The sequence below is a fragment of a genome (genome assembly GCF_019968955.1).
Source record: "MAG: Porospora cf. gigantea A chromosome Unknown PgA_NODE_93_length_42053_cov_342.991, whole genome shotgun sequence".
Classification (NCBI taxonomy): Eukaryota; Apicomplexa; class Conoidasida; order Eugregarinorida; family Porosporidae; genus Porospora; species Porospora cf. gigantea A.
This window is the reverse complement of record NW_027151979.1, coordinates 1-22729: the sequence shown is the minus strand read 5'-3', so window position 1 is coordinate 22729 and position 22729 is coordinate 1. Positions and strand designations below refer to the sequence as shown.

General features: G+C 55.6%; 10 protein-coding genes across 22 annotated transcripts; 5 read left to right on the top strand and 5 right to left on the bottom strand.

The window, feature by feature from the left end:
* Positions 1 to 357: 357 nt before the first annotated feature.
* Positions 358 to 2359, top strand: KVP18_002724 (uncharacterized protein; the record flags this gene model as incomplete). 4 transcript variants are annotated; one of them, XM_067953864.1, is made up of 5 exons in its annotated part: positions 358 to 460; positions 498 to 562; positions 593 to 1301; positions 1334 to 1922; positions 1951 to 2359. In XM_067953864.1, 5 exons carry the CDS (start codon positions 358 to 360, stop codon positions 2357 to 2359), a joined length of 1875 nt encoding a protein of 624 aa, XP_067805625.1. The 4 variants fall into 4 exon arrangements, with proteins under 4 accessions (XP_067805625.1, XP_067805624.1, XP_067805622.1 ...); XM_067953863.1 differs by lacking the exons at positions 358 to 460; positions 498 to 562; positions 1334 to 1922; positions 1951 to 2359 and having other exon boundaries at positions 725 to 1315; XM_067953861.1 differs by lacking the exons at positions 358 to 460; positions 498 to 562; positions 593 to 1301; positions 1951 to 2359 and having other exon boundaries at positions 1381 to 1926.
* A 46-nt stretch (positions 2360 to 2405) lies between these two features.
* Positions 2406 to 3590, bottom strand: KVP18_002707 (uncharacterized protein; the record flags this gene model as incomplete). Its single annotated transcript, XM_067953828.1, has 1 exon — positions 2406 to 3590. The coding sequence occupies one exon, from the start codon at positions 3588 to 3590 to the stop codon at positions 2406 to 2408; it is 1185 nt and encodes a 394-aa protein (XP_067805589.1).
* Positions 3591 to 3777: 187 nt separating this feature from the next.
* On the top strand, positions 3778 to 9021 carry KVP18_002710 (uncharacterized protein; the record flags this gene model as incomplete). 3 transcript variants are annotated; one of them, XM_067953834.1, is made up of 3 exons in its annotated part: positions 3778 to 4815; positions 4875 to 8015; positions 8074 to 9021. In XM_067953834.1, the coding sequence occupies 3 exons, from the start codon at positions 3778 to 3780 to the stop codon at positions 9019 to 9021; spliced, it is 5127 nt and encodes a 1708-aa protein (XP_067805595.1). The 3 variants fall into 3 exon arrangements, with proteins under 3 accessions (XP_067805595.1, XP_067805594.1, XP_067805593.1); XM_067953833.1 differs by lacking the exon at positions 8074 to 9021 and having other exon boundaries at positions 4875 to 8051; XM_067953832.1 differs by lacking the exons at positions 3778 to 4815; positions 4875 to 8015 and having other exon boundaries at positions 8314 to 9021.
* Positions 9022 to 9169: 148 nt separating this feature from the next.
* KVP18_002714 (uncharacterized protein) lies at positions 9170 to 10786 on the bottom strand (the record flags this gene model as incomplete). 2 transcript variants are annotated; one of them, XM_067953841.1, is made up of 5 exons in its annotated part: positions 9170 to 9287; positions 9347 to 10324; positions 10355 to 10433; positions 10471 to 10597; positions 10667 to 10786. In XM_067953841.1, 5 exons carry the CDS (start codon positions 10784 to 10786, stop codon positions 9170 to 9172), a joined length of 1422 nt encoding a protein of 473 aa, XP_067805602.1. The 2 variants fall into 2 exon arrangements, with proteins under 2 accessions (XP_067805602.1, XP_067805603.1); XM_067953842.1 differs by lacking the exons at positions 10471 to 10597; positions 10667 to 10786 and having other exon boundaries at positions 10355 to 10368.
* A 103-nt stretch (positions 10787 to 10889) lies between these two features.
* KVP18_002705 (uncharacterized protein) lies at positions 10890 to 11961 on the top strand (the record flags this gene model as incomplete). Its single annotated transcript, XM_067953824.1, has 2 exons — positions 10890 to 11370; positions 11447 to 11961. 2 exons carry the CDS (start codon positions 10890 to 10892, stop codon positions 11959 to 11961), a joined length of 996 nt encoding a protein of 331 aa, XP_067805585.1.
* A 4-nt stretch (positions 11962 to 11965) lies between these two features.
* KVP18_002719 (uncharacterized protein) lies at positions 11966 to 13653 on the bottom strand (the record flags this gene model as incomplete). 3 transcript variants are annotated; one of them, XM_067953851.1, is made up of 4 exons in its annotated part: positions 11966 to 12207; positions 12237 to 12729; positions 12810 to 13128; positions 13412 to 13653. In XM_067953851.1, 4 exons carry the CDS (start codon positions 13651 to 13653, stop codon positions 11966 to 11968), a joined length of 1296 nt encoding a protein of 431 aa, XP_067805612.1.
* A 1108-nt stretch (positions 13654 to 14761) lies between these two features.
* KVP18_002727 (uncharacterized protein) lies at positions 14762 to 16561 on the top strand (the record flags this gene model as incomplete). The annotated part of the gene is made up of 1 exon (XM_067953868.1): positions 14762 to 16561. One exon carries the CDS (start codon positions 14762 to 14764, stop codon positions 16559 to 16561), a length of 1800 nt encoding a protein of 599 aa, XP_067805629.1.
* A 17-nt stretch (positions 16562 to 16578) lies between these two features.
* Positions 16579 to 20761, bottom strand: KVP18_002720 (uncharacterized protein; the record flags this gene model as incomplete). 3 transcript variants are annotated; one of them, XM_067953855.1, is made up of 4 exons in its annotated part: positions 16579 to 17414; positions 17484 to 19469; positions 19498 to 19626; positions 19654 to 20761. In XM_067953855.1, the coding sequence occupies 4 exons, from the start codon at positions 20759 to 20761 to the stop codon at positions 16579 to 16581; spliced, it is 4059 nt and encodes a 1352-aa protein (XP_067805616.1). The 3 variants fall into 3 exon arrangements, with proteins under 3 accessions (XP_067805616.1, XP_067805615.1, XP_067805617.1); XM_067953856.1 differs by lacking the exon at positions 16579 to 17414 and having other exon boundaries at positions 17455 to 19469; positions 19498 to 20761; XM_067953854.1 differs by lacking the exons at positions 17484 to 19469; positions 19498 to 19626; positions 19654 to 20761 and having other exon boundaries at positions 16579 to 17442.
* Positions 20762 to 20815: 54 nt separating this feature from the next.
* Positions 20816 to 21821, bottom strand: KVP18_002709 (uncharacterized protein; the record flags this gene model as incomplete). Of its 2 annotated transcripts, XM_067953830.1 has the most annotated exons (3): positions 20816 to 21070; positions 21094 to 21302; positions 21368 to 21821. In XM_067953830.1, 3 exons carry the CDS (start codon positions 21819 to 21821, stop codon positions 20816 to 20818), a joined length of 918 nt encoding a protein of 305 aa, XP_067805591.1. The 2 variants fall into 2 exon arrangements, with proteins under 2 accessions (XP_067805591.1, XP_067805592.1); XM_067953831.1 differs by having other exon boundaries at positions 21052 to 21302.
* A 148-nt stretch (positions 21822 to 21969) lies between these two features.
* On the top strand, positions 21970 to 22725 carry KVP18_002711 (uncharacterized protein; the record flags this gene model as incomplete). Of its 2 annotated transcripts, none has more annotated exons than XM_067953835.1 (1): positions 21970 to 22725. In XM_067953835.1, a coding segment is annotated over one exon (756 nt), but the record flags the coding sequence as incomplete, so codon positions are not given. The 2 variants fall into 2 exon arrangements, with proteins under 2 accessions (XP_067805596.1, XP_067805597.1); XM_067953836.1 differs by having other exon boundaries at positions 21970 to 22656.
* Positions 22726 to 22729: the final 4 nt, after the last annotated feature.

Below are 22729 nucleotides of genomic sequence, written 5' to 3'. Positions count from 1 at the left end.
GTGGGTCCCACGACAGAATAAGCCGAGTTCCATTTGACGAGCGGAGGTCGACCAGCGACAGGTCCTTCAAATTCAGCACCGCGTGGTTCTCGGAAACTGAGGGGTGCGGTAAGTTCAAATGTAAAACACGGCCTCTGGCGACTGCGTTTAGCTCAGGTTTGCGGTGGATTTTGACCAGCTTCATCGTGGGTGGGACCGCGATGACGGTTCGAGCTCGCAGACAGCCCACAGAAGGATTGTCAAGTACCAGAATTCTGATGTCAAGAAAAGAGTTTGTCACCTGAACGGCATTGAATTGAGAAATTGTGACACAAATCCACGACGCGGTCTACCTACAGGATGCTTATTAGCGTCTTTATGTTATTGTCGGGGAACAGCAGATCTCTTGAGGACTTTTGTAATCCTTCAGACGGAGTTGGGATCCAGCCGCACCCAAACGGCTTTCGGAAACTTGAAGGATGTGAGTGCGGCTCAGTCCAGCGATGTAGTTGACCCAGTTTGTTCCTCGTCGCTCTTCACAGCAGAAGGCTACTGTGACAAGAAGTGCCTCCGTTCCAATAAGGTGAGAGCAACAGGTCTTCCCCATATTCAGTGGGAAACCGTCATGCGTACGTGCTCTTTAAACCCAGCTGTCGTGAGTTCAGGTACGTGTGCCGGCGGAGATTACAACGGCGGACATAACCGCTGTTGTGGCAACAGCTTCTTCGACTGTGTGAACTACCGCATGCAGCACTTGTACCAGCTCACTGGTCTCCACTGCGTAAACTTCAGATGCTCGACCCAGCCCACCAGAGACAACTGCTTGGGTAGCCGGGTGACGAACAGCTCCACGGTCGTCACTAATCCCAGCGAGTCGACCACAGCTACCGACACCACGAGGGAACATTCCAGCGCCAGAGACGTCGCCGGCGACGAGGCAAAAGTTGCTGCCGGAATCATCGGCGGGGTGATAGGCGGCTTCGTCGTCACGCAGCTCTCAGGGCTCGCGACTGTGCGTGAGATGCGAGAGCTTCTTGTCAAGGATGTCCAGCGTGATGCGGGTGTCGATGGAGATCACGACGGAGAGGATCTCGACGGCGGAGAGGATCACGACGGCGGAGAGGATCACGACGGCGGAGAGGATCACGACGACGGCGTGTATGAGGACGACGGTGTAGACGAGGACGACGTAGGGAACCTCAACGGTGCGTTTACCAAGCATTGCTCCCTGCGCAAGTTCATCACAGACGTTGCCGATTTTCTACATGACCACGAACCCGACGCGCATTTGGAGCAGGCGTACCTGGGAGCTTTATATCATGGTGACAGGGTGTGACATTTGAACATCATAAAGTTGAGAACAAGATTGCCAGATCACAACGCCTTCGCGAAATAGCTAATATGTCACGCGTGGGCCCCTGGGCCCAATCTGTGTTCGATGTTCATCGGGCGAAGAGCTTCCTAATAAGGTCCATGGGCGCCGAGAACATCGAGGTCGCCAAACGCGAGAACGTCTGGGCCACCACCTTCAAGAACGAAAACGTGCTTCGTGAAGCATTCACGGAAGGACCCGTGCTTCTATTTTTCCTGGTAACGGGAGTCTGCCACCAGTGGGAGGGAGTGGCGCTGATGCGTACCCTCCCCGGGAAGGCGCATCTGGAGAAGACGGTCTTCCACATGCCTAACGGGAGGCCTTTCACAGGCCGCATGTTCAGCATTGAGTGGATTGTTAAGGCTCGCATTCCGTTCAGCCAAGCCCAGCCGCCAGCCAACACCTTGAATCATGGGAGACCGGCTCAGATAGGGCGCGATGGGCAGCCTCTCGCCGACTCCTGTGCCAAAGCGCTGGCTATCTCACTGTGCTTGAACGACCCACAACACGTTCTGCCCGTTGTAGGCCGGCAGTCCGCGCCGACGCCAGCCGCCAGCTTCCTTAGTGACAGGTGAGACTCGGCAGGTTGGGCCATGCAGTCTGAAGGATAAACTGGCCGACCTCGCTTCGGTTTTGAAGAGAGTTCAAGCCGACCAGGCGTCGAAAACGACCACACTCATGCCGCCCGACAACAGCGGACCAGCCCCCTTGAAACCTTACCGCTTGGTCCGGCCACCACTCGAGACCGCTGTGACCGTACCCGTGAAGTTCCTCTACGCTGGAATATCCCCGTGGCAGGTCAACCCCGCACTGCAGATCTACCCTCTCGACCTTTCCATCCTCACCTACGATGAGTACTGCGAAATTTGGCAGGTATCAGCAAAGGCTCGGGAAGCTAGGGAGGTACGAGGACTTCCACTGGAAGGGCCGTTTCCCTGGCCTAGTACAGTGTTCTGGCAACTGTTGAAGGCTGGTCAGAGAGCATGTAAACGCCAAAAAACTTCGTAACGCCCAAAAAAAACTACAGAATGGACCTCTGTTCCAGTCACAGCACTCAGTTAGCAACGTCAACGTCTCCTTCTGGCACGGCACCCCTCGTAGCCCAAGTGGATCGCATCTCCTTCATCTTCCGGTAGTGAGCCACCTCGGCCTGCTTACGCTGAAGTTTCTTGGCCTTCATAGCCTTGAATTCAGGACTCTTGCGAACCTTAAGTGCGACGGCCTTAGCGTGCTTCTCGGGGTAGGCAGGGTCCACGCGTACACGCGCATCCCAGTTCTTCAACTGGTTGACCTGCACGCTCTTGACGGTGCTGCTCTCGAGTTTGGGGCGCACAGCGGCCTGGACGGCAGGGGAGTTGATGATCTTGGAAATGTCGGCGTTGGTAAGCAGCGACCTCTGGAGATGGTAGCCCTTCTTAAGAACTGCTGGCTGTTCGTACGAGCCGAACAGGTCGTGAAGCTTTCTGAAGGCGCCCTCAGTCCAAATGGCAACTCGTCCTACGTGACCGCCTGGTGCCATGTCCAGCACGGAGAGATTGTCTACGCACATGCAGTCGACACCGGGAAGGTTGGCGAAAGCACGTTCGCAAGCGGAGTCGTTCGCATAGACGACAATAGGTCCCTTCTTCACCTTAAACTTGCGGTTACGCTTGGCGCCCTTAGTGTGACGGATGTACTTGGCATCCTTGATGCGGAACATCTCGTCGAGCAGGCCGATGCTTCTGAGCATGGAGTATCCCTCCTTCGTCTTTCGGAACGTTTCCATCTGGTCGGAGACGACTATGGGAAGCTCGGCGACGTTCTCGACTCGATGGCCGCGGGCCATAACAATACCAGGCACTGCAGAGGCGTGGATACAGGACGCAAGCACATGTCTCCTCTGGGTAAGGTTCGTCTTGCGAGTCCACTTTCTCCAGGTTTTGGTGGGAGCGAACATGCCTCCCTTGCGGCACATGTTGCCGAAGGCGCCCTGTCCAGATCGGTGGGTACCGCCTCCGGGGACGCGGGGAATTCTTGATACGGCGCGGCCAGTACCCCAGGTGTGGGCGGCAGTGCCGTATCCAGCACCAGGCTTGACGGCATAGGGCTGACGCGCGTTGTTGAGCATCATAAAGTGCGTGAAGTGGGCCAGGTCGTGTCTGATTGGCGCCGTGAAGACGGCGGGCATAGAGACCGTGCCAGAGGACGTCTTGGGCTCCGAGGCGCAGTAGACAGTGACAGTAGGGCGAACAGAGGCCATCTCTACACGCAGCAAATTGCGCCATTTTCACGAGCCGTTCTGTCTCACACACACTCTCTGGATGGCCCACCTGCCGTGGAGGACTCCTTCAACACACACACAGCCTCAACACGTCTTTGTAGTTGTAGCTCGCGCTGCCATAGCGCTGTTGGCGAAAGGTTCTATTCGGTGAATTTCGCACGAGAGCATGGTCCCTTGGGCGTCATGGTTGATTTTGCCCCTCGCTGCCTCGTGCCGTGACGCCATTAGACAGATTGACCCCGTAATAGTCTTACTGCCGTGGTACAAGGATGTTGGGCGGGAAGTAACGGTGCCCATCACAGCCTACGGAGGATGCTACACCTGGCGCGTTCAACGGCCTGACACGGCGGCTGTGAAGCCTCTGGCATCCGAAGGCGGCTGCGAGAACAGGGCGCACGTCAGCCAGCGCCTCCGCGATCCGCCTAAGGTCTCCGAACGTACCTGGGTGCTCGCCAGCGATCAGTCATCAGGTGATGAGCTGAAATGCGAGGTACACGTTGCTGCGATTCGGCGACTCGAAATTGAGACGCGTGCTAGAAATATCAACGTGGACACGGTTGAGACGCTCACCGTTAAGGGCTACGACGATGCTGGAAATGTCTTTTCAAGCCTTGAAGGACTGACATTCAAATGGGTCGTTGAGGAACCTGGCATTCTGCAGGAGGTCCCATTGCAGAGCGACGTGTATAAGGCCACAGAAAACAGAAAGAAACTCGCCAATGAAGGTCACCAGTCGGACGTATTCCTCACTAAAGGCTTGGCCAGTGGGCGCAGTAAGGTCTCCGTACGACTCCTGGAGGCTGGCTATCCGTCAGGCATCTCCGCAGAAGTCAACTTGAACGTCACAGAACCTGTTGCAGTGTTCCCAGCGCAGCTGATCGTACCTCCCTACTCTCGCTTGAAGTTCACAGGACGACGTCTTAGGCCGCACGTTCCTCTGCATGCCTCCGAAGTGGTGACAGGCAGCCTTTTCGAGTGGTCAACCGATGGTCACAAGTGGCTCTCCACCGACCAGAAGGGAGCTGTCCGTGTTGACCGTCCCCCCGCGCTGCCGGCGGAGTTCGGACTGCGCCTGACTGACACCCGGCTGGCACTGAACCAGGCGACAGCGGACGTGAAGGTCGTACGGCCCGTAGCAATGGACGTTCTGGCGTTCAGCGTGGAGCGACTGCCACGATGGCACGGCGGCCCTGACATCGCGAAGGTAAGGTCCTTTCAGATTCTTTTTGATCATATTTCGACTTCTTTAACGTTTGATTTCAGTCTCCGTATCCTAAAAACGAACTGGATAAGTGGTTTGCAAGCCTTCATTCGCCTCAGTCCGAGCCTCCTATTCCCGTTCCCGTTTTCGTCAACTACTTCGTCCTCGGTCGCGAGTACATTATCGTCGTCCAGCTCCGTACTGCCGAAGGCGACTTGATGTTCGTGCCCTCCAACGTTAGCTTTCAACCCAAATGTGAAGGCTGCCCTGTGACTGTCCGGTGGGAGAGCTCTAACCGCGCTGTGGCTCGCTACCAAGCACTGACCCTGGGAAAGGGCGAGCTGCGCGTGAACCTCGATAAGATCGAGGACCTCCAGTTGGGACTGGTCGGGTCGCTGGCTTTCACAGTCGTGGAGCCGCTATCGGTGACGGACCATCCAGCCTCCCCTCTGCTGCCCGCCACCTCGTCAGTACCTGTGGTGCTTCCGCCGATGCACGTCTGGCAGTTGCACCCTAAAGGAGGGTCTGGGTCTTACATGTGGAAGTCCACCGACTCTCGCATTGTGACCATCTCGCCTTCCGGCCTTATGAAGGCCGGCAGCGAGACTGGCCGTGCTCAGGTCATTGCCATCGACAGACAGAACAGCGACAACGTTTTCGCCGTCGATGTAGTGATAGCGAAGGTTCACCATCTCGCTTTGAGCGTAGACAGCGCTCATATCACAGTGCAGGATCGCGCGTTAGTGACCGCTACGGCTTTGACGGACGTGGACGAGACTCCCGACTACTGGAGCGTCGGCAAGACTATACCGTTCACCGCGTGCGACCGGCTTGACCACCTCGCCAGCCCACACTGGAGAGGTCCCAGTGACGGCAGGTACAGCCTCCGAGTGTGGTCTCGCGATGAGGTAGAACTAACAAGCCTATCACCGCCGGTAGGAGCGTGTGCTGCCTTCCGAGTTAAACCCCGACGCACCGGGCATGTGAAGATCCGCGCAGCGCTAAGTAAGGACGAACATGTCGTACTGGATGAGCGTGTTCAGGAGGTTGAGCTCACTGTTCACGACAAGACTGCACTTGTGATTCGTGAATCACCGTTGAAGCTCGCTCCAAGAGATACCTACCACTTTCAAGAACAGCTTCCCCTTACGGCCGCGTCCATCGTCGTCGGCTCCTCCTTCACCGTCGACCTTAAGGGCGGACCTATCAAAGGATTCCAGCACCGATGGACTGTGGACCCCAAGGTACTCAGCCTCACGGAGTCCGAAAGTCGCACGGTCCAGATTACCTGCCTGACCGCTGCTGAAACGACCCAGGTGGTCCACGCCTTCCTCGACGACGCAGGCGCCTCACGCGACGCTAGCGCCCTAACTGTGACCTGTACAGTGCCCGTCAAGGTGGAGCTGGTGCCTATGCTAACCGACGAAGCCGCACCGATGTCCGAGCGTACGGTATTCTTGCAGTGTGGAGAATCGGTGGGTTTCCGCATGGTGGGGTGGGATCGGTCGGGGCAGTCGATGCTCGGGTTGGGCCTGCTGACGCCTACATGGGCGTCATCTTTACCAGTTCACCCCAGCAAAGACGTTTCCAAGCCTTCAGTTGTTAAGTCCTCAACGAACGCCTGTCACGGCACCCACGCCGTCTCCCTGGAGCTGCGTCTCAACACGAATCAGAAGCCGTTCGACTTGACGCATCTGGTTAAGTCCGTAAGAAACATGGTGGACGAGTACTACAGGCGCCTAAGGCTACCAGAGGACTGGAAGAAGGCCGGGAGGTCGTCGCCTTACGTTCTCTCTGATAAGCTAAGTGTTGAGGTGGTCCCGCCTGCGGTAATTCTCACGCCTGACACCGCGGTTCCGCGGGCAGACAGCATGCACTTCTTCTTTCACCCTGATTACGTAGTCCGAATCCTGAGCGTCTTCGGTTCGGGCAGTGCCAAATTGGAGGGACTCTGCGGGGACGTGCGAGTGGTTTCTGAGGGTTCCGTGGTTTCATCTCCGCCACACCCACACAAGCTCAACACGCGCGACTCGGATGATTCCTTTCTGTTCGGCGTCCAGCGTAAACTGGATCCTTTGGCTAACATGTCGCCGCAGACTCTCTCAGAAATGTGCCACTCGATAGCCCTATCTAAGGAACGAATAACGATGAAGACAGTCCCCTTCACGGCGCAGCTACCCGCTTCCTACACTGAGTTCATAGTCCGGCCGCAGCAGGCATGCGAGGTGCAGGCGGAGCTCGTTGACAACCTGCTCGTGGGTCCCGGCCAACAAGCATCTTCAGTGCGCTTCACATTTCAACCGTTGGGTAACCTAACCCTCCGGGCTGACGGCTCTTCTGGAAGCAACGACCTACAGCTGCAGCTGGGTTCCACGCTGCGCGTTAAGATCTCGGCGTTCGATGTCTTGGGCAACGAATTGGACGCCTCGCAGTTCGCTGCCATGGGCATCGTGTCGAAGACTACTGGAGACGGTCTGAGGCTTGTTCCGAATCCCACGGATCCTTCGACACTCGAGCTGGAACCGTTGGCGCATGGGCAGTATCGAGTAATGGTGCAGGGCACCAATGTCGACCGCTCCGTCGTGACCAGCGAGTTCCTAAACGTCTACGTCTACCTCCCGCTGGCCGTGGCCCACTCCAAGTTGATCCTCCTGCCGGACGAGCACTCGCTAGAGCTCCTGGTGTCCGGCGGCCCTGAGAGATTGGCTCTAAGCTTCAGTTCCGACAACATCCGTAGCGTGGAGGTCAACCTTGAAACCGGCCTTATCCACAGCAAGCGTGCTGGACGAGCAACTGTCGTCGTCTCGGGCCGCAGCGGCTCTGACCTCCTGAGTGCTAGCGTTCCAGTGGAGGTGGCCTGGCCCTCTAAGCTCAACTGCGACTTCGATGGACGAGGAGAGACCGGCGTGGTGATGCAGGGGAACCGGTCAAGGCTCCGAGTCGTGCCTGTCAACAAAGCCGGCGAGGAGTTCACCCTGGCGCACCTGCCCTTGCCTCGTGGACGGTCCCGTTTACACTCGGCCTGCGTCTACTCGTGGACGGCCCTGGACGAGAATCTGCTGCTGGTAGATGGTGATGTTCTGACTTCCTCACTGTCTGGAGCTGGAATGTTTTCTGCGGATGTGGAGGCTGTTGCGTCGGGCAACACCAGCGTCAAGGTGGACGTGGTCTGCGGGAAGTTTAGGAATACCAAAACTCTGAGCGTGAGTTTAGCCTTGATCAGATTAGTCAACGTGTAGTGCTCTTGTAACTGTATTGCAGATCTCCGTCATTCCCGCGTCGCCCTTCAGCCGCCCCGTGCTCCCCGCCAAGCCCTCCTCTGAAATATTCCTTGCTGACGCCCTCAACCGGCAACTATTTCTGGTGCCAGAGTCCAGGTACGCCCTGGGTGTGGTGAGCGAGAAGTGGCGTGTCAACATGGACGACAATGGCTGCGTCAGCGCGACATCTGAAGCCGGCGGGCTTGTCCTACGGTCCAACCGACGACGATGTTCTTCACGGATGACCATTCATGACGACTCACGAAGCTACCCCTACGAATACCTCGTTACCGTGTCACCTCCAGCCAAGGTGTCCGTTGGCAGCGAGCCCGTGGCGGAGCACTGGAGTAACAGCCGATTCGGTGGTTACCTGTCTCTTTTTGATGAGTACGGTCATAGGATGGTTTTCCCTACCGACTTGCCTTTCGAGGTCATCTCCAGCCATCACTCACTGGGTGCTGTGATGCAGAGTTCGGGCAGCCTCCCAGGAACTTTCATCGTGCAAACTGGGCCCTCTTCTGGATGCTTCAGCCTGGCCGCGACCGTGGCTCGTCTCCATGACAGCTCCCTTGTGTGCGTTAGCACGAAGGAAACCTCAGCAACCGTTTCTGGGCCTACTGAGGCACCGCGGCAACGAGTACAGGTCTCACCGCCGACGCAGAGCGCTCTTGAGCCTCAAACGGTACTTGTCGTGAGTACCAGCCTCTTCTGCTTGGCTCTCGCATTCATCTGTTACTTCCGCTCATCCCCCCCGAAAGAGCCGGAGTACGAGCACGTTCCATTCATGGAGCAGTCCACTCGACGGTACTCTCCATCACAACGAGTGCCGGTTTTGGACGACTTCCTGCACATCAACGATTCCGCCGTAGACTTCGAGCCTGTAGAGATTACTCCGAAGAGCGTAGGGCTTACTCCAGCCTCCATTGCTCGGCGGTCATACCAAATGTAGGCTTGTTCCGTCATTGAGTTTTTGTACAAACAAAGAAGGAAAGAACCGAGGGACTTCCAGCACATACCAGGACTCTGACCCAGCATTATCTTTCTCAATTCATGCTACCATAAATTCATACTCCTCACCAAATCGACTTCCAAAGAGGCTACGCTTGCAGGATTTCACCAGAGTCCTCATCTTGAAAGTCTGCGCGAGGGTTTTGTTTCAGAAAACGTTGCGACAGAGATTCGTAGTAGTTGTCTTCTCGAGTTCCAAGGGAGGCTCTGATAAAGAGATTATCTTCGTCTAATGGAACATGGGCAGTGCAATTAATGTCTCTTACCGATAAAATCTCGTGAAATGGTCATGCTTCAAGCCTTCACGAATGCACATGTCCAGATCAGCCTCATCAGTAATGGTTTTTTGACACTTGAGGCAGTAGCTGCCTCGCAGAATACCAGTGAGGGAGCCGTCTAGCGGTTCGGGTAATTCGCCTCTCCTGCCGCCACAACGCATACAGTCGCCTGCGTACTCCTTCGCGAGCAGCCTTATCTCGTGCAGCAGGCTGTCTTCGTCAATGTGAGGCTGTAGCTCCACCTCCGGCAGCGCAGGAAAACCCTCCACTTCCGAAAGGTTCACAGGCAGCTTTCGAGCCCCTGAAAACGGGCCCAGTGACAGCCGTCGGCTGAGTTTCTCCAGCAGCTTGGGTGTCACTGGACTTGGGCGCAGTGACTCCTCAGCTCCATTAAAGTAGGGGTGACTGAGGATAGCATCGAAATCAGGCGCATGGCCGTGTCGGGCTCCAAGTCGATCCTCCTTCCGCAACTGAACCAGGCTGCTCACCAGATCCACCTCCAACTCGTTGAGGTACTCAGGAAAGATTAATTGTCGTTCCCCACTGAAGAGATATGTGAGGAACTCCGACGGAGCCAGGAATGGCGGGTTGCCAGTGAGTATCTGATAGATGGTGCACCCTAATGACCAGAGGTCGGTCTCGTATCCTGTGCTGACATTGTTCACAGCCTCAGGTGCCATGAAGTGGGGGGTACCTACGTAATGTTTGAAGTGGATGGGCCTCAGTCCGCGACTGCTCTGTCCGCTGCCCTCCAAGTCAGGCCGTGTCAAATCCAACGCGGTCCCGAAGTCGACGAGAACCAGCTGGTTTCGGTCGACGATCAGGTTCTCCGCCTTGAGGTCACGATGGACTATCCCTGCGGCATGGAGTTCTCTCACGCAATGGACCAGCTGCTTCAGTAGCACTTGGGCGCGGGGCTTCCAATATGAACCCCAGACGTTCAAATCCTCCCACAGCTCCCCTCCGCTGGGATCAGCAATCCATATCGTCACTTACTCCAAGGCGTCCATCACGAAGTACAGCGAATGGTCGTCTTTAAAGGTGCCGTGCAGTCTAGGAAAACACGGAAGGCGGACTGCCGAGGATGAGAAGAAAGAACAGGAGGTCCTTACGCGTAGTAAGCCTAGAGAGAACGTGCTTCTCCATGAGAACATCCTTTTCCTTTCGCAATCGCTCTACCTTCTTTCGATTCACGACCTTCAGAGCCACATGGTGTCCCTTGTAGGTCGCGGAAAAAATCTGCAGAACACATCATTTGAAGAAAATTATTCTTGAGAAGTGAAACAAATCTATGGGCTGATGACTTACATTTGAGAAATTGCCAGTTCCGTAGAGCCTATGAATTGTGAAGTCGTCATATTGAGCGCCCTTCGATACAGTCATAAGCGTTGGGGGCCTAATGCCCTCGTTGACCAATTGAACCACCATAAATCCTTATTTTCCCAAAGAGAAACGTGCACTTCACACCATGCCACACACCGAAATTCAAACAAGCAGCAGAACACGTGGGATTAGGTGAAAATACTCAATAATGGCCTGTTGTGTGTGCGGAGACCCAGTGGTAGGGTACCGCTGCACCCAAGGCCTTCTTTGTGTGGCCTGCGCCAATAATTCGCCCTCGGTGGAGATGACGCCGGTGGTATCGCACCTGTGGAGGGGAGGGCGCGACCGATGTTTCTACTGCTTCCGGCGATCTCGAGAGCTGAAGTGGCACCCCTTCTGGAAGGAATCCACGTGCCCGAATTGCATGCGGCTCCCCACCTGCGCCGCCTGCGAGCGTAAGGCAATCGAATTTGTGGACGAGACCGACGCCTTTCCCACGCAGCGCGTAGATGGGATGCAGCTGTGTGGTCGGTGCGCCTCTCTGGGTCTGGTCGTGTCGGATGTGCATGCGCGGTCGGAGTTGGTGCGTCTGTTGGAGGTGCTCTCTGACCTAGGTCTGCGGTTCGGTGACGAGGAGATCCGGAGGCAAGCCAGGGGGATTGGCGTGGAAATAACTCTTCCTTTCGATGGTGGGATTCATATCTAATTAATAATAATAAGCAGAGATAATCAAAAATGTTAAGCTTAATGTGTGATTGACCGCAGGACCTCCCCAAAAAGACAGTGACTCAGAGAGCTCCTCTCTGTCGGTCTCTACAAGAAATCGCGTCACCCTACGGGCCATGTGTCAATCCTTAGCGTCGGTGCTGCCGCTATTCCTGGTGCAGTCGGACGTTACTGACGTGTGGTCTATAGCCCAAGTGCACTCATCAGGCTTCTGTGAGCAAGTGGCCGTACGAAGGGGCCTGCCGCTACCTCGCCTGTGGTTCCATCTGGCGCATGAAATCACACATGTTTACCTCGCACTTGTGCAGTGTCCCCCACTGATCCACCACCTGGAGGAGGGGCTCTGCAACGCAGTCTCAGAGCTGGTCTGTCGTGCAGTCAGCTGCGAAGCGAATCCAGTGGCAGCCGATTTCTGGCGATACCTGGAGTACAAAATAACGAGTGCAACTGACGATATCTACGGGCGAGGCTATCGAAAAGTGCATCCTACTCTGTCCAAGAATGGGTTGGGAGTCGTGCTTGAGAAGATGCAATCAGGTCTGTGGAACCAATAATGAATCACATAGCAGACTCCAACTGCCGCACGCCTGCCTCCACCAGCGTTAAGGCCTCATCCGTCCAAAACGGGGACGCATACGGCATGTCTGAGTGGAGGAGGGGGCGGTGAAAAACTAGTCTGCCGCTGCCATCGGCGTCGTACTCCACGCAGAACGCCGGCGTCTTCAGTGCCGCAGCCAGCTGCTGCAGAAGCGAAAGAAGTGCAGCCTCGTCGGCACAATCGAACGCTGAAGTGATGGCTGCTGCATTTGGTAAGTACTCGGAGGCCTACACAATTTGACTTGAATGAACACCTTCGATAGACCTAGCAGCACGTGAAATCGTGCCGCTTGTGGCACCAAAACCAGCAAAGGCCTTAGATTATCCTTGTAGTCCAGAAGAGGCCCGACTAAAGGATCGGTTCTTCCGCCAATCGGGTGGACCGGCGCATACCCCGAGGCGATGCTAAAGTCCGCCGCTGTCCGCCTTCGAAAGCAGTTCTGCAGCAGGCGCAAAATGCTCTCCGTCCCCAAATCCTCCTCCACGCCACGTTTCTTGGCTCGACTATACGCGTCTGATGAGTTGAACAGTGCCGTGCGGGTATCCAATGAGAGCAGCTCGTCGTCACGATGCACCTCCCGTGCCACTCGACGACTAGCCAGTGACTTGGCTACGCCCGGAAGAGTCGTTGGACATTCGCCCTCGACCAGGGCGTAGAGGAGGAGGTACGCGTTAGCAAGGTACCCCAGAGCGCCAGAGAGTTCTCTTCGATCTTGGCTGGAATGCTGCGCGAATCAAAAAGTCTTTAACGATTCAGATCTAAGGCGGAAACTTTCATGGACGATACGAAAAGATAAGTACCCACTACATCAGCACTGCCAAGCGCAGTAAGGGCCATCCGTGTCACATGGTATGCCTCTGCGATAAGCTCATTCTCCACAAGCACCTCCGTAAGCCTGGTGAAATGAGCGCTAAGCGTACGCACTGTGAGCTGGTCTGCACGAGGAAGCACTGACCTAGACCGGTTGACCTCGGGTTGCAGCTGGCAGCGCGGCTTGCACAGAGAACGGGCTACTCCAGGCAGCAACTCCTCCGGGGCGAAGTGGAGAGTGGAAACGTTCCAGAATGTGACACATGTCGGGTCAGCTTCGGACTGGTGGCATGACATCTGGAGAGTCAGTGAGCTGATAAGATAGGGGGACTCACATGAAAGACTTGGTTCTTGACGGACGGCTTAAGAAGAAGTCGAGACGTCACCAAAAAGCCAACTAAAGACCGCAGCGCCAACAAAGCTGAGGCCTGGACATCGTTAGGTTGACGATCAAAGGACTCAAACAGCGGCCCCACGAGCGTGGACAGGGCATGACTGGACAGCCTTTTGAATATAATATCAGTTCGAAATCAGCAGCCATTAAAAATGAAATCGGTTCAGAATAAGAATAACTAACATGTATAAAATGGCCTCACGCGTTGTCAGAAGATCCACATACGTACATGAGGTACGCCGTGATGTACACCGCCCGAAGGTACCCCATAGGGTCTCCAAGATCACCGCAGCGGGACACCAGCTGCCTATGCAGGCCATCATCTAGACACTCCTTGCGTCGGCTGGATGGGATGCCGTCATAGAGGACACGGTCGACGCGACGACAGTAGTCGTCCGGCGTATCGCCTATGATTGAATCCAGGCGAGATAATAGATCCTCCATTTAAATGCTAGAATGTCAGCTGTTATCGCAGGGAGGCACAACTCTTATAGGGCACAACTCTTATAGGGCACAACTCTTATAGGGCACAACTCTTGTAGGGCACAACTCTTGTAGGGCGCAACTCTTGTAGGGCGCAACTCTTGTAGGGCACAACTCTAAAAGGGCACAACTCTTATCGTCGTGTGTTCTCGGAAGGACCTCGTTGTCTGACTCGAGACGGCTCGCACAATGAAGGATGAAGCGATTGGACCCTACCTCTAAGAGCTTTGGGCAGTCTGAGCATACACCATGTTCCTATTTTCTGTGCTTTGGAAGCGATCGATGTTGTTAGATTTCAGGAAGTAACGAATTAAGCGAATTCGTAATGCCCCCCCGTGGTAAACGCGCATCATCGGCCGCCACCAGACGGAAATATGCTGTGAAATCGGCGCATCAGAAAGTCTCCCCTGCATGTACATCAGAGACACAGGAATTGGAGTGTGTGGACTCGACGTCAGACATTTCAGAATCGTTAAATGTGGAAACCAGTCTAGAGCCAACCACGACTCCACCACTCTCGCCATTGTTAAAGCGTCGATCGAGTCGGCGGATGGCGGTGAAATCGTCGCGCGGACCCCCTATTGTCACACCTGCTTCGAGGGTTTCGATGAGAACGCCGTCCCGGTCAGCTGGTCGTGCCCCCCCCGCTAAAAGGAAGGCGGAGAGAACCACTTCTCTCGCAGAGGCAGACTCTGAGGATTCCCTACTGCCAGTCTTAATGATGAGCGACGCTTCCCCAACAGAAGCGGACCCTGATAATTCCATGCGGCCAATCCTGAGAACCAGCAAGAGAGCAACGACTGCCGCTTCATCAGCAGCGGACTCAAAAGATGCCCCCCAGCCAGTCCGAAGAACCAGCAAGAGAGCAACGACTGCCGCTTCACCAGCAGCGGACTCGGATGATGCCCCCCAGCCAGTCCGAAGAACCAGCAAGAGAGCAACGACTGCCGCTTCACCAGCAGCGGACTCTAAAGATGCCCCCCAGCCAGTCCGAAGAACCAGCAAGAAAGCAACGACTGCCGCTTCACTAACAGAAGCGGACTCTGAAGATGTTATGCAGCCAGTCTTGATGGCCGGCAAGAGAGCAGCAACACGCAGGCGCTCATCGCTTGGGGAGCCAAAGAGCGGGGCGGGTATCCGGCGAAAGACGGTGGATGGGTCCGCGTACCGACCCCGTGTGCATTCAGCTCGTCCTCGCCTCTCTGCCGATGGACGTACTGGTCGGAGGTCATTGGTGAACCGGCGAATCGAGGTGGGCTTCGACGTGGTAGAGACGACTGACCAGACATCTTCCGCCATCGACGTAGGCATGGTGCTGCCGGTCGACAGCAAGGAGAGTTTAGTGGCATCATCGCTCTACGACTCGGACTACGTGCCCATAGATGGTTCACTAACAGGCCAGGACATGCGACTCACCTTGGTAGATGCGGCCGACGACAAATGGTACCCAAGCCAAACACTCCAGCCGGGTGACACGTTCTCCCAGGCGAAACATGCGTTCCTCAACGCGGGTGCCACCGTAGTAGGTGTAAAGTTCAACGCCCCCCAAGAGGACCACGTGCTGCTGGCCGTGGTTACGAGAGAGAAGGATAGCGGCACTATTCAAGTATGGCGGACGGAGATGGAGTTCGACGTGTGGAGTCTGTTGGTTATCATCGATAAGCCAAATGTCACCCAAATCAAGTGGGTGGCCAACGGCAAGACCTGCCCTGGCTCTCTATTAGCAGTCCTGTGTGCGACGGGTGAGATGCAGATCCTACCAATACGACCTTCCTACGACCACGAATTGGTGAAGGTCAACCCTGTTTGGACGATTCAGCCCGTATCCGGGGTATACTCGGCCTTCGATTGCTGTTTTGACATCCAGCAAGACCACATGAGGTTTCTATTCGCCTCAACTAATGGTTGCGCTTACCCTGTGACTCTCAGCACAACTAAGGACACCGCTGGGGATCGTCGAGTGATCGAGACGCCGTGCGCATCCACACAGTGCGCCACCGTCCCGCTCCTGTCAGTTGTTTGGTTTCCCGGGGACGGTCCTTCACTATTCGCCGTAGGAACCTGGGACGGAAGCGTGTCGTTCTGGAATGCACACCAGCGCCATCTCGGCTGCCTCTTCACAGTGCGGACTGCCCATAGGCCCGTAGCACACCTGGCGTGGGGCCACGAGACCACGTTTATTCTGTTTGCTAGCGGCCAAGGAGCCGTTTTCCAGATTCGCCTCAGCGAGTCCAGCCTAATGACGCCTCCCCTGGTTAAGGTTTTGCCTTCGGAGCTGACTGACGTCGACGATCCCAGATTTCCGTTTTGTAGATCAGGTGCGTCACCAGCAGAGGCCACCTGCAGAGCATGCGTGTCCTGCGGGCCCTTTTGTGGTATGAGCTTCGATGATGGGTGCAGCTTCTTCGTGCCGTTAGATCAGATGAAGCGACGACACTTGGAAGGTGCCTCCGTGTCATTATGGAGCTACGACCGGCCTTTGACACCAACTCCAGAAATCGAAGACTCCCTTTTCTCTGACTCGGAGTGCTGGTCTGACGTGCTCTCGCGGTTCACGGTCGTATTGGCCGAGTTCAGCCGGCCGCATCCCGACAATCACATTTCCGTCCTGGTCGGCACGTGCAACAGCGTGAATCGCCGGCGGCAGGCTTGGGCCAAGCACCTCCTGCCCCCAGAGCCAGCGCCGGATGCCATGCAACCACGCAGCAGGACGCAACCGCAGACCTGGAGACCTTCAGGGCCGGCAGTCCTCGCAGCGGATTTGTTGGATGTGTGGTCACACCCTCAGTGGCGGTCGAAGCCCCTGTGTACCATGGGCGGCGTCGGAGGCCTCGTTCAAATTTGCAAAGTGGATTCATTTTCACTGTGACCGCAAAACACCTCTCGTCACGATGCTTCAATCTCCATTCGTTCAGCAGCGAAGATGTCCACATACAGCCACATGTCGGGTCTCAGTTGGGGTGGGCCGCCGGCTGGATCTAAGCCCTTGGGCGAGTTTGCTGCCAGGTCAGCAACATAAGCCGTCTTCTCGGGATGTAGAGCCACAGAATAAAAAGGTGTGTGTACCGGACCAAAGCAGTCCGCCACCACGCCTATCACCGACCGGTTCCATAGACAAACAGGAGTGCCAGGGGCATACGTCTGCTGCGGGTTGAAGCAGGCCAGAACCACTGATTGAGAAGAGAGCAGTTGGTAGACGCACCCCAGCTTGTCCAGTGGATGCGACGGGGCGATATAGGACACGACAGACTTCCAGTCCACAGCGTGCGCTTCTTCGAGTGGTGGCTCGTCGTGGCACGCCGCGGGCTCCAACGAGTTCGCCGCCATAAGCCGATCCAAGTAGCTCGCCTCAGGTTGGTGTCTGTCGCGTGCTACTATAGCACGCACGTCCTCATCTGGGCAGGATTCGCTTTCCGAATCTGATTGTACCTGTGGAATAGGTTGCATTGGCACTCTCTCCTGTTGCCACTGCACTTCGTTTTGCATCGTGGCATAGGCCTCTGCGAGCCTCAAGTCATCCACTACACTGCTGCCGTCTATACGCAGAACCTTTTGAGTTCGTCGGTTCTTGAGACAGACTCCCTGCTCCGAAAAGCTCGCTACTATGGAGGGTGCCGAACGCACAGGCTCTTCAGGCGTCCCAACAGAGAGGCATAGAGATACCTCCTCCGGGTTCACGTCGTTTGGTGGGGGTGGTGGAGGCAAGACATCCGTCACCAGGTCTAGGGGAATCTCCTCAGGGTTGTCCATTGATATCGGTATTTAGCGGCGCTTTAAGTAGAGAGACACACTGAATACGACGTCTCGGTGCATGACTCGAGAACACTCAGCCAGCTTCAGCTCCAACTGGGAGTTGCCCAAGTGGGCAGCAGTGGCCTTCAGTTTCTTCAAGAGCTCGTCCAAGCGCAGAACTGTCCTCACAATGTTGCCCTCCTGAAAGTTGTCCTGCGCCTCCATGATGTCTGCGAAGGGCTTGCCTTCGGCCCACCATAGAATTATAGGAGCGATTCCCATATTGAAGGTCCGAGCCCAGTCGTGCTCCGTGAGCGTGATACCCATCCCTAGGCACTCGTCGCCCAGCTTCCAATGAAGCTCGTCCACCTGGGCCAGACTCTCTCGTAGGCTATCAGGTAGCGTTTCGCGGTCCCTCTCCCCCTTTTCCTTGTTTCCGTCAGGGCATACAAAGCATGACAGCAGGGCGCATGTCTCGGGCACCGATAGCGTGGAGAGGACGTTGGAGAACAGCACCTCAATGAGCGTAAGCTCGTCACTCGAGACAAGTTCCCCCGCAATCCGACCCTTCTTTGTGACACGACCCGTGGCGGGACGCAGCAGACCTTTCTTCGTCAGAAACTTCAGACGACTGCGTAACTGCGGCAGCAGTGCCATCGACTCAGGCGAGACGCCCAAACGCAGCCGCTCGATTTCCTTCTGCGTGTTGTAGCGACCAAGTTCTATTCCGAAGTGTGACTCGCGAAGACTGCAGGTGTGACACTTGTTGTTGCGGAGATCTCGAGCAGCGTTGTCTATAGCCACCACAGCCTCCACATGTTGGAAGCTCAGGTTCTTGCTTTTGCGCGGAGAACGATACTGCTCCAAGGAGAGGTTCTGGTCCAGCTCCATCGCTAGACTGGTCAGCAAGAGGTTCGACACTCCCAGGCGCTCCAAGGCGTCGAAGGTGGGAGTGTCTACAGCTTTACTCTCGCCTTGCGCCTGCAGCGTGCGGCGCAGAGCATGGAGCAAGTCCTCAGATACTTGCGTGTTGACACACGTGTTCGAGATCATCGACATGCTATCGAGGCCGACATGGCTAAAAAGGACCACTCTGTGCCGAGATTCCGACGCCATAGTACCCTCTCCGAGGAGACGACCGCTACAAGTAGTGGTCGCAGGTATGGCCGTCAGCAGGAAAAACAACGGACTGGAGGCTTTGACGGTGTGCTCACCTAGGAGAATACCAGGCACACTTCCCACCCCGCAAACGGAATGGGCGACAACTACACGCCCTGGCTCAAAGGCTTCATGGTCGTCTCGGTAGAGCTGCAGGAACAGTTCCCGGCCAATATGGCGGTGGGTGATCTCTGCATCGACGTACTCCGCGATAGTAGGGGCACCGACGACACACTCGATCTCCTCAATATCCTCTAACCGTCGCCGCTGTCGGATGAGGTCGCGTTGCATGAGGGGCTGCGCGGTAGCTCGATTGTTTTCGCAGTAGCTCTTGGCTAAAATATCTTCTGGTCGTAGGCCAGCCGACCGCGCACACACCTGCAGCAGCGAGTGGAACGTGACCTTGAACTGGGAGCAAATGGGGGCACTGCGTGTCTCCAGCATTCTGAGGATCTCAAGTTGCTCAGGAGGGTAGTTCTCATCGACTATGACGTACACGCGGCCGTAGTCGTCGAGGCCACGTCTGCCCGCGCGACCTGCCATCTGTGTGTACTCCGACGACAACAAAAACCGCCGACGGTACCCATCGAACTTTTCGAGTCCCGTGAACATGACAGTCCGGGCAGGCATGTTTACGCCCATAGCGAAGGTCTCCGTCGCAAACAACACCTTCACGAGGCCGCGTGAGAAGAGAATCTCAACGATCTCCTTCACGATGGGAAGCAGTCCACCATGGTGTACACCGATGCCTCGGTGAACCATGTCGATCACCTGTTGGATTTGAGGCAGCTGTCTGTCCATTTCAGGCAGAAGCTTAAGGCTATCGTTGATGAAGACGATGATCTTGGATTTCTCGTCTCCAGTGGTTAGGTCTAGACCAGCGGCGTCTGTGTGATGAGCATCTCCCTAACTCACGCCTTCCAAATGTCATGCAGTCCTTCCTGCTGAAACTGAACACAATCGTAGGGAAGTGCTCGTCCTTTTGGATCATCTTGAGGCAGTCGCGGATTCGTTGCGACAAGGCCGCCCCGGTTAGAGTCTTGGCTGTGGGGCCACGGCCACCTCGGCCACCTCGGCCACCTCGAGCGCCTCGACCCCCTCGACCACCCCGCTTGCTGGCCTCCTTGTCTTGACGCTTCTTCGTCGCCTCTGCCTTCCGAGCGAACAGCGCGTGGTAGGCATTGGGGTTCATCCGCCCGCTGTTGTCCGCCAGTTCAATCGATTTGTCCAGGCAGAAGAAGTGATGTTTCAGCGGAATAGGCCTGAAGGAGGTCATCACGGTGAATATCTCCCTCTGCTTGGTGCGGCCTACCCAGCCAGCGAAGTCTTTGAAGTTGGGTACCGTAGCGCTGAGCATGAGCATCGAGATGTGGTCTGGCATCAGAATAATGCACTCCTCCCAGACTAACCCTCGGTCGGGATCCGATACGTAGTGGACTTCGTCAAATACCACATAGGCTAGTTGGTTGATAAGAGGGTCACCTCTGTAAAGCATTGTCCGAAGTATCTCTGTGGTCATGATCAGACACTGCGCCTCGGGATTGATCACAACATCACCGGTAATGATGCCCACCGAACTAAAGCGTTGAGTAAAGTCCCGAAACTTCTGATTGCTGAGAGCTTTGATCGGGCTGGTATATACCACTCGGAGACCTTCGTTCTCTGACTGGGCGATCGCGTACTCGGCCGTGACGGTCTTTCCCGCAGACGTGTGTGCGGCAACCATAATGTGGCGGTGGTTGTGCACATGCCAGATCGCCCTCTTCTGAAAGACGTCCAGTTCGAAAGGAAACTGAATAACCATTTCACTTTTGGGCAACCGCTTGTGGAAGTCCTCAACGTCGGACGTATCGTGTACACACCAATCCTTGCGAATCGCCACTTCCTTTTTCGATGTTATGGTAGGTGGCGCAGGAGAGTGAACGGTTCCAGACACTGTGAAGGACTGACAGGCAGCTGGAATGTCCGACTGGACCACCTGCCCATACCGAGCAGTTCGCATTTCAGCCAGCAACCCTTCAATCGCCTTTTCATCCTGTGCGGTCAATGGCTGGGTGAGGGCGTCGCCCTCAATACTGGGCCCCTCAGTGTCCGCGAGGGGCTCAAGCACCGAAGGGGATGCCGTAGTTTCTTCATCACTCGTGAAGAAGTCACTTTCATCACCCCAAATTTCAACCATTCACCCAAATGCAGAAAATAGAAATCATCAGCAACCAACCCACTCATTAAAAATCTACAAGTCCACAGTTGAGAAGGACGACGTATACAGGGACGACTCTTCCTCGTCGAACTCAGAAATCGTCTGGGAAGCGTTATTCAGCGGTCCAGCTTCACTTACCGCTACCCGAGTCCGGCTTGAATGGCAGAAGTGGTCGGGATCCTCTGCGCCCGGACACTGATCCAGTTTGCACGAGTGACAGTGTGGCGGCCGATGGAACTTTGGGTTAAGGGAATCAAAAACGTCCAAGTCTATGATGACATCCCAAATCTCCTACATCTGAAGTTAAATACGTAGGCGCTGAAGATGCATTCGCCGAAAGCCATGTAGAAGTAGGCGAACGGCAAGTTGAACATCACCATCGACAGGGTCGTCAGGATATGCCAGTAGGTCACCTGAGTGCGTAGCATCTGCCAGACGACGACACCGAAGCCCGCAGCCAGCCAGATTGACTGCAGTGAAAAAAAGGCGGTGAACAAGTCCAAAAAAATCCGCATCGGGGCTGAATAAGTTGAACCAAATAATAAGTATGTGAATGGTGTCTGGTGCTGTCTGGTTATTACCTACAGATTTGGTAATTGAAGAGGACGAATCCCCCATAAACTCCCAGTGCAACGCCTAGCAATCCTACTGTTATAGGCACCACCATGAAGCCTTTCGAGTCCCACAGCAGGTACACTCCCTCCAAGATCATCGCTATTGCAGCAGTCTGCATGGCGATCAGAGCTAGCAGATAGCCGAGGCCCAGCGTGGTCTTGTTTCCCAAAAAGCCCCGGACGAGCTTGAAGTTGAAGAGATGCCAGCGGGGTTGGACAACCGGCGGCTCCTCCCACCCAGGGTACATCGACATGTCGACGGGATGCGCAGTGCCGTAGCAGGTCGTGCGGATTGGGGAGGAGTCTTCGGAAAAGACGGAGTCGGCTGACGTGTCGGTAGAGCTGTCGGTTGAGGTGTCAGTTACGATGTTGGTTGGATCATCGTTGATCTCGGAGTTTTCGGTCGCTGAGTCGCTGATGCTCATTATGAGGGTATTGTTTGTCAAGGTGATCACGGCAAGTCGAGGGCTGCCCAATGGTTAGTGGTGCTTCAAGTATGTCGAGGTTGCTCAAAAGGTGATCAGTTAGGGGTCAAGAAGAGGACTGAGCTTTTCACATCAAAATTCAGCGATTATGGGAGACCTGAAGTCGGACGACTTCGAGGACGAGTTGCAGTTCTTCTTCAACGAGGTGGAGGCGGTCGCCAATAAGTCGGCGTCTGGGGCTCCGGTAGACCTCCAGGCGTACATTGAGGGCGAACCCGCGTCTCAGGGCGCGAAGTTGCCTAAACTGACTGGTACCGCTGAAGAACATGTCATCCGTCTGACTTCTCAGGTGCACAGCTCTCCTTTCGAAGTGCTCCTGCTGGAGGTGGATGCCACTGAGGAGGATATGAAGAAGCGATTTCGCGCGTTGTCGCTGCTTGTTCACCCGGACAAATGTAATCACCCTAAAGCAGATGAGGCGTTCCACGTGATTCAAAAAGCCTTCCAGGAGGCCAAGACGCACCAAGTGCATGAGGCCTATGACGAGGTCCGTGCCGAGGCGCAGCGGCGCGTCGCCAAAAGACGCAAACGCGAAAACCGGCAACGACGAGCAGCTGGAGAGGAGCTGCTGCCCGTGGATGAGGCCTCGATGTCCAAAGAGGTACTTGAGATGTGCCGCCAGATGACTGAAGATTTAAAAGTCCATAGAAAGTATGCGTACCATACGATCAAGGCTAACGAGCGCTGGGTATTGCAACAGTACGAGGAAGAGTTGCAGAAGGAGCATGACGAGATGCTAATGAAGAAGGCATGGGACTCCGGCCGAAAGGACCGGGTTGGTGACTGGCGAGCCTTCAAACAAGACCGCAAGCGGCAGAAAGTCACAGCTGGGCAATCTGTCAACGTCA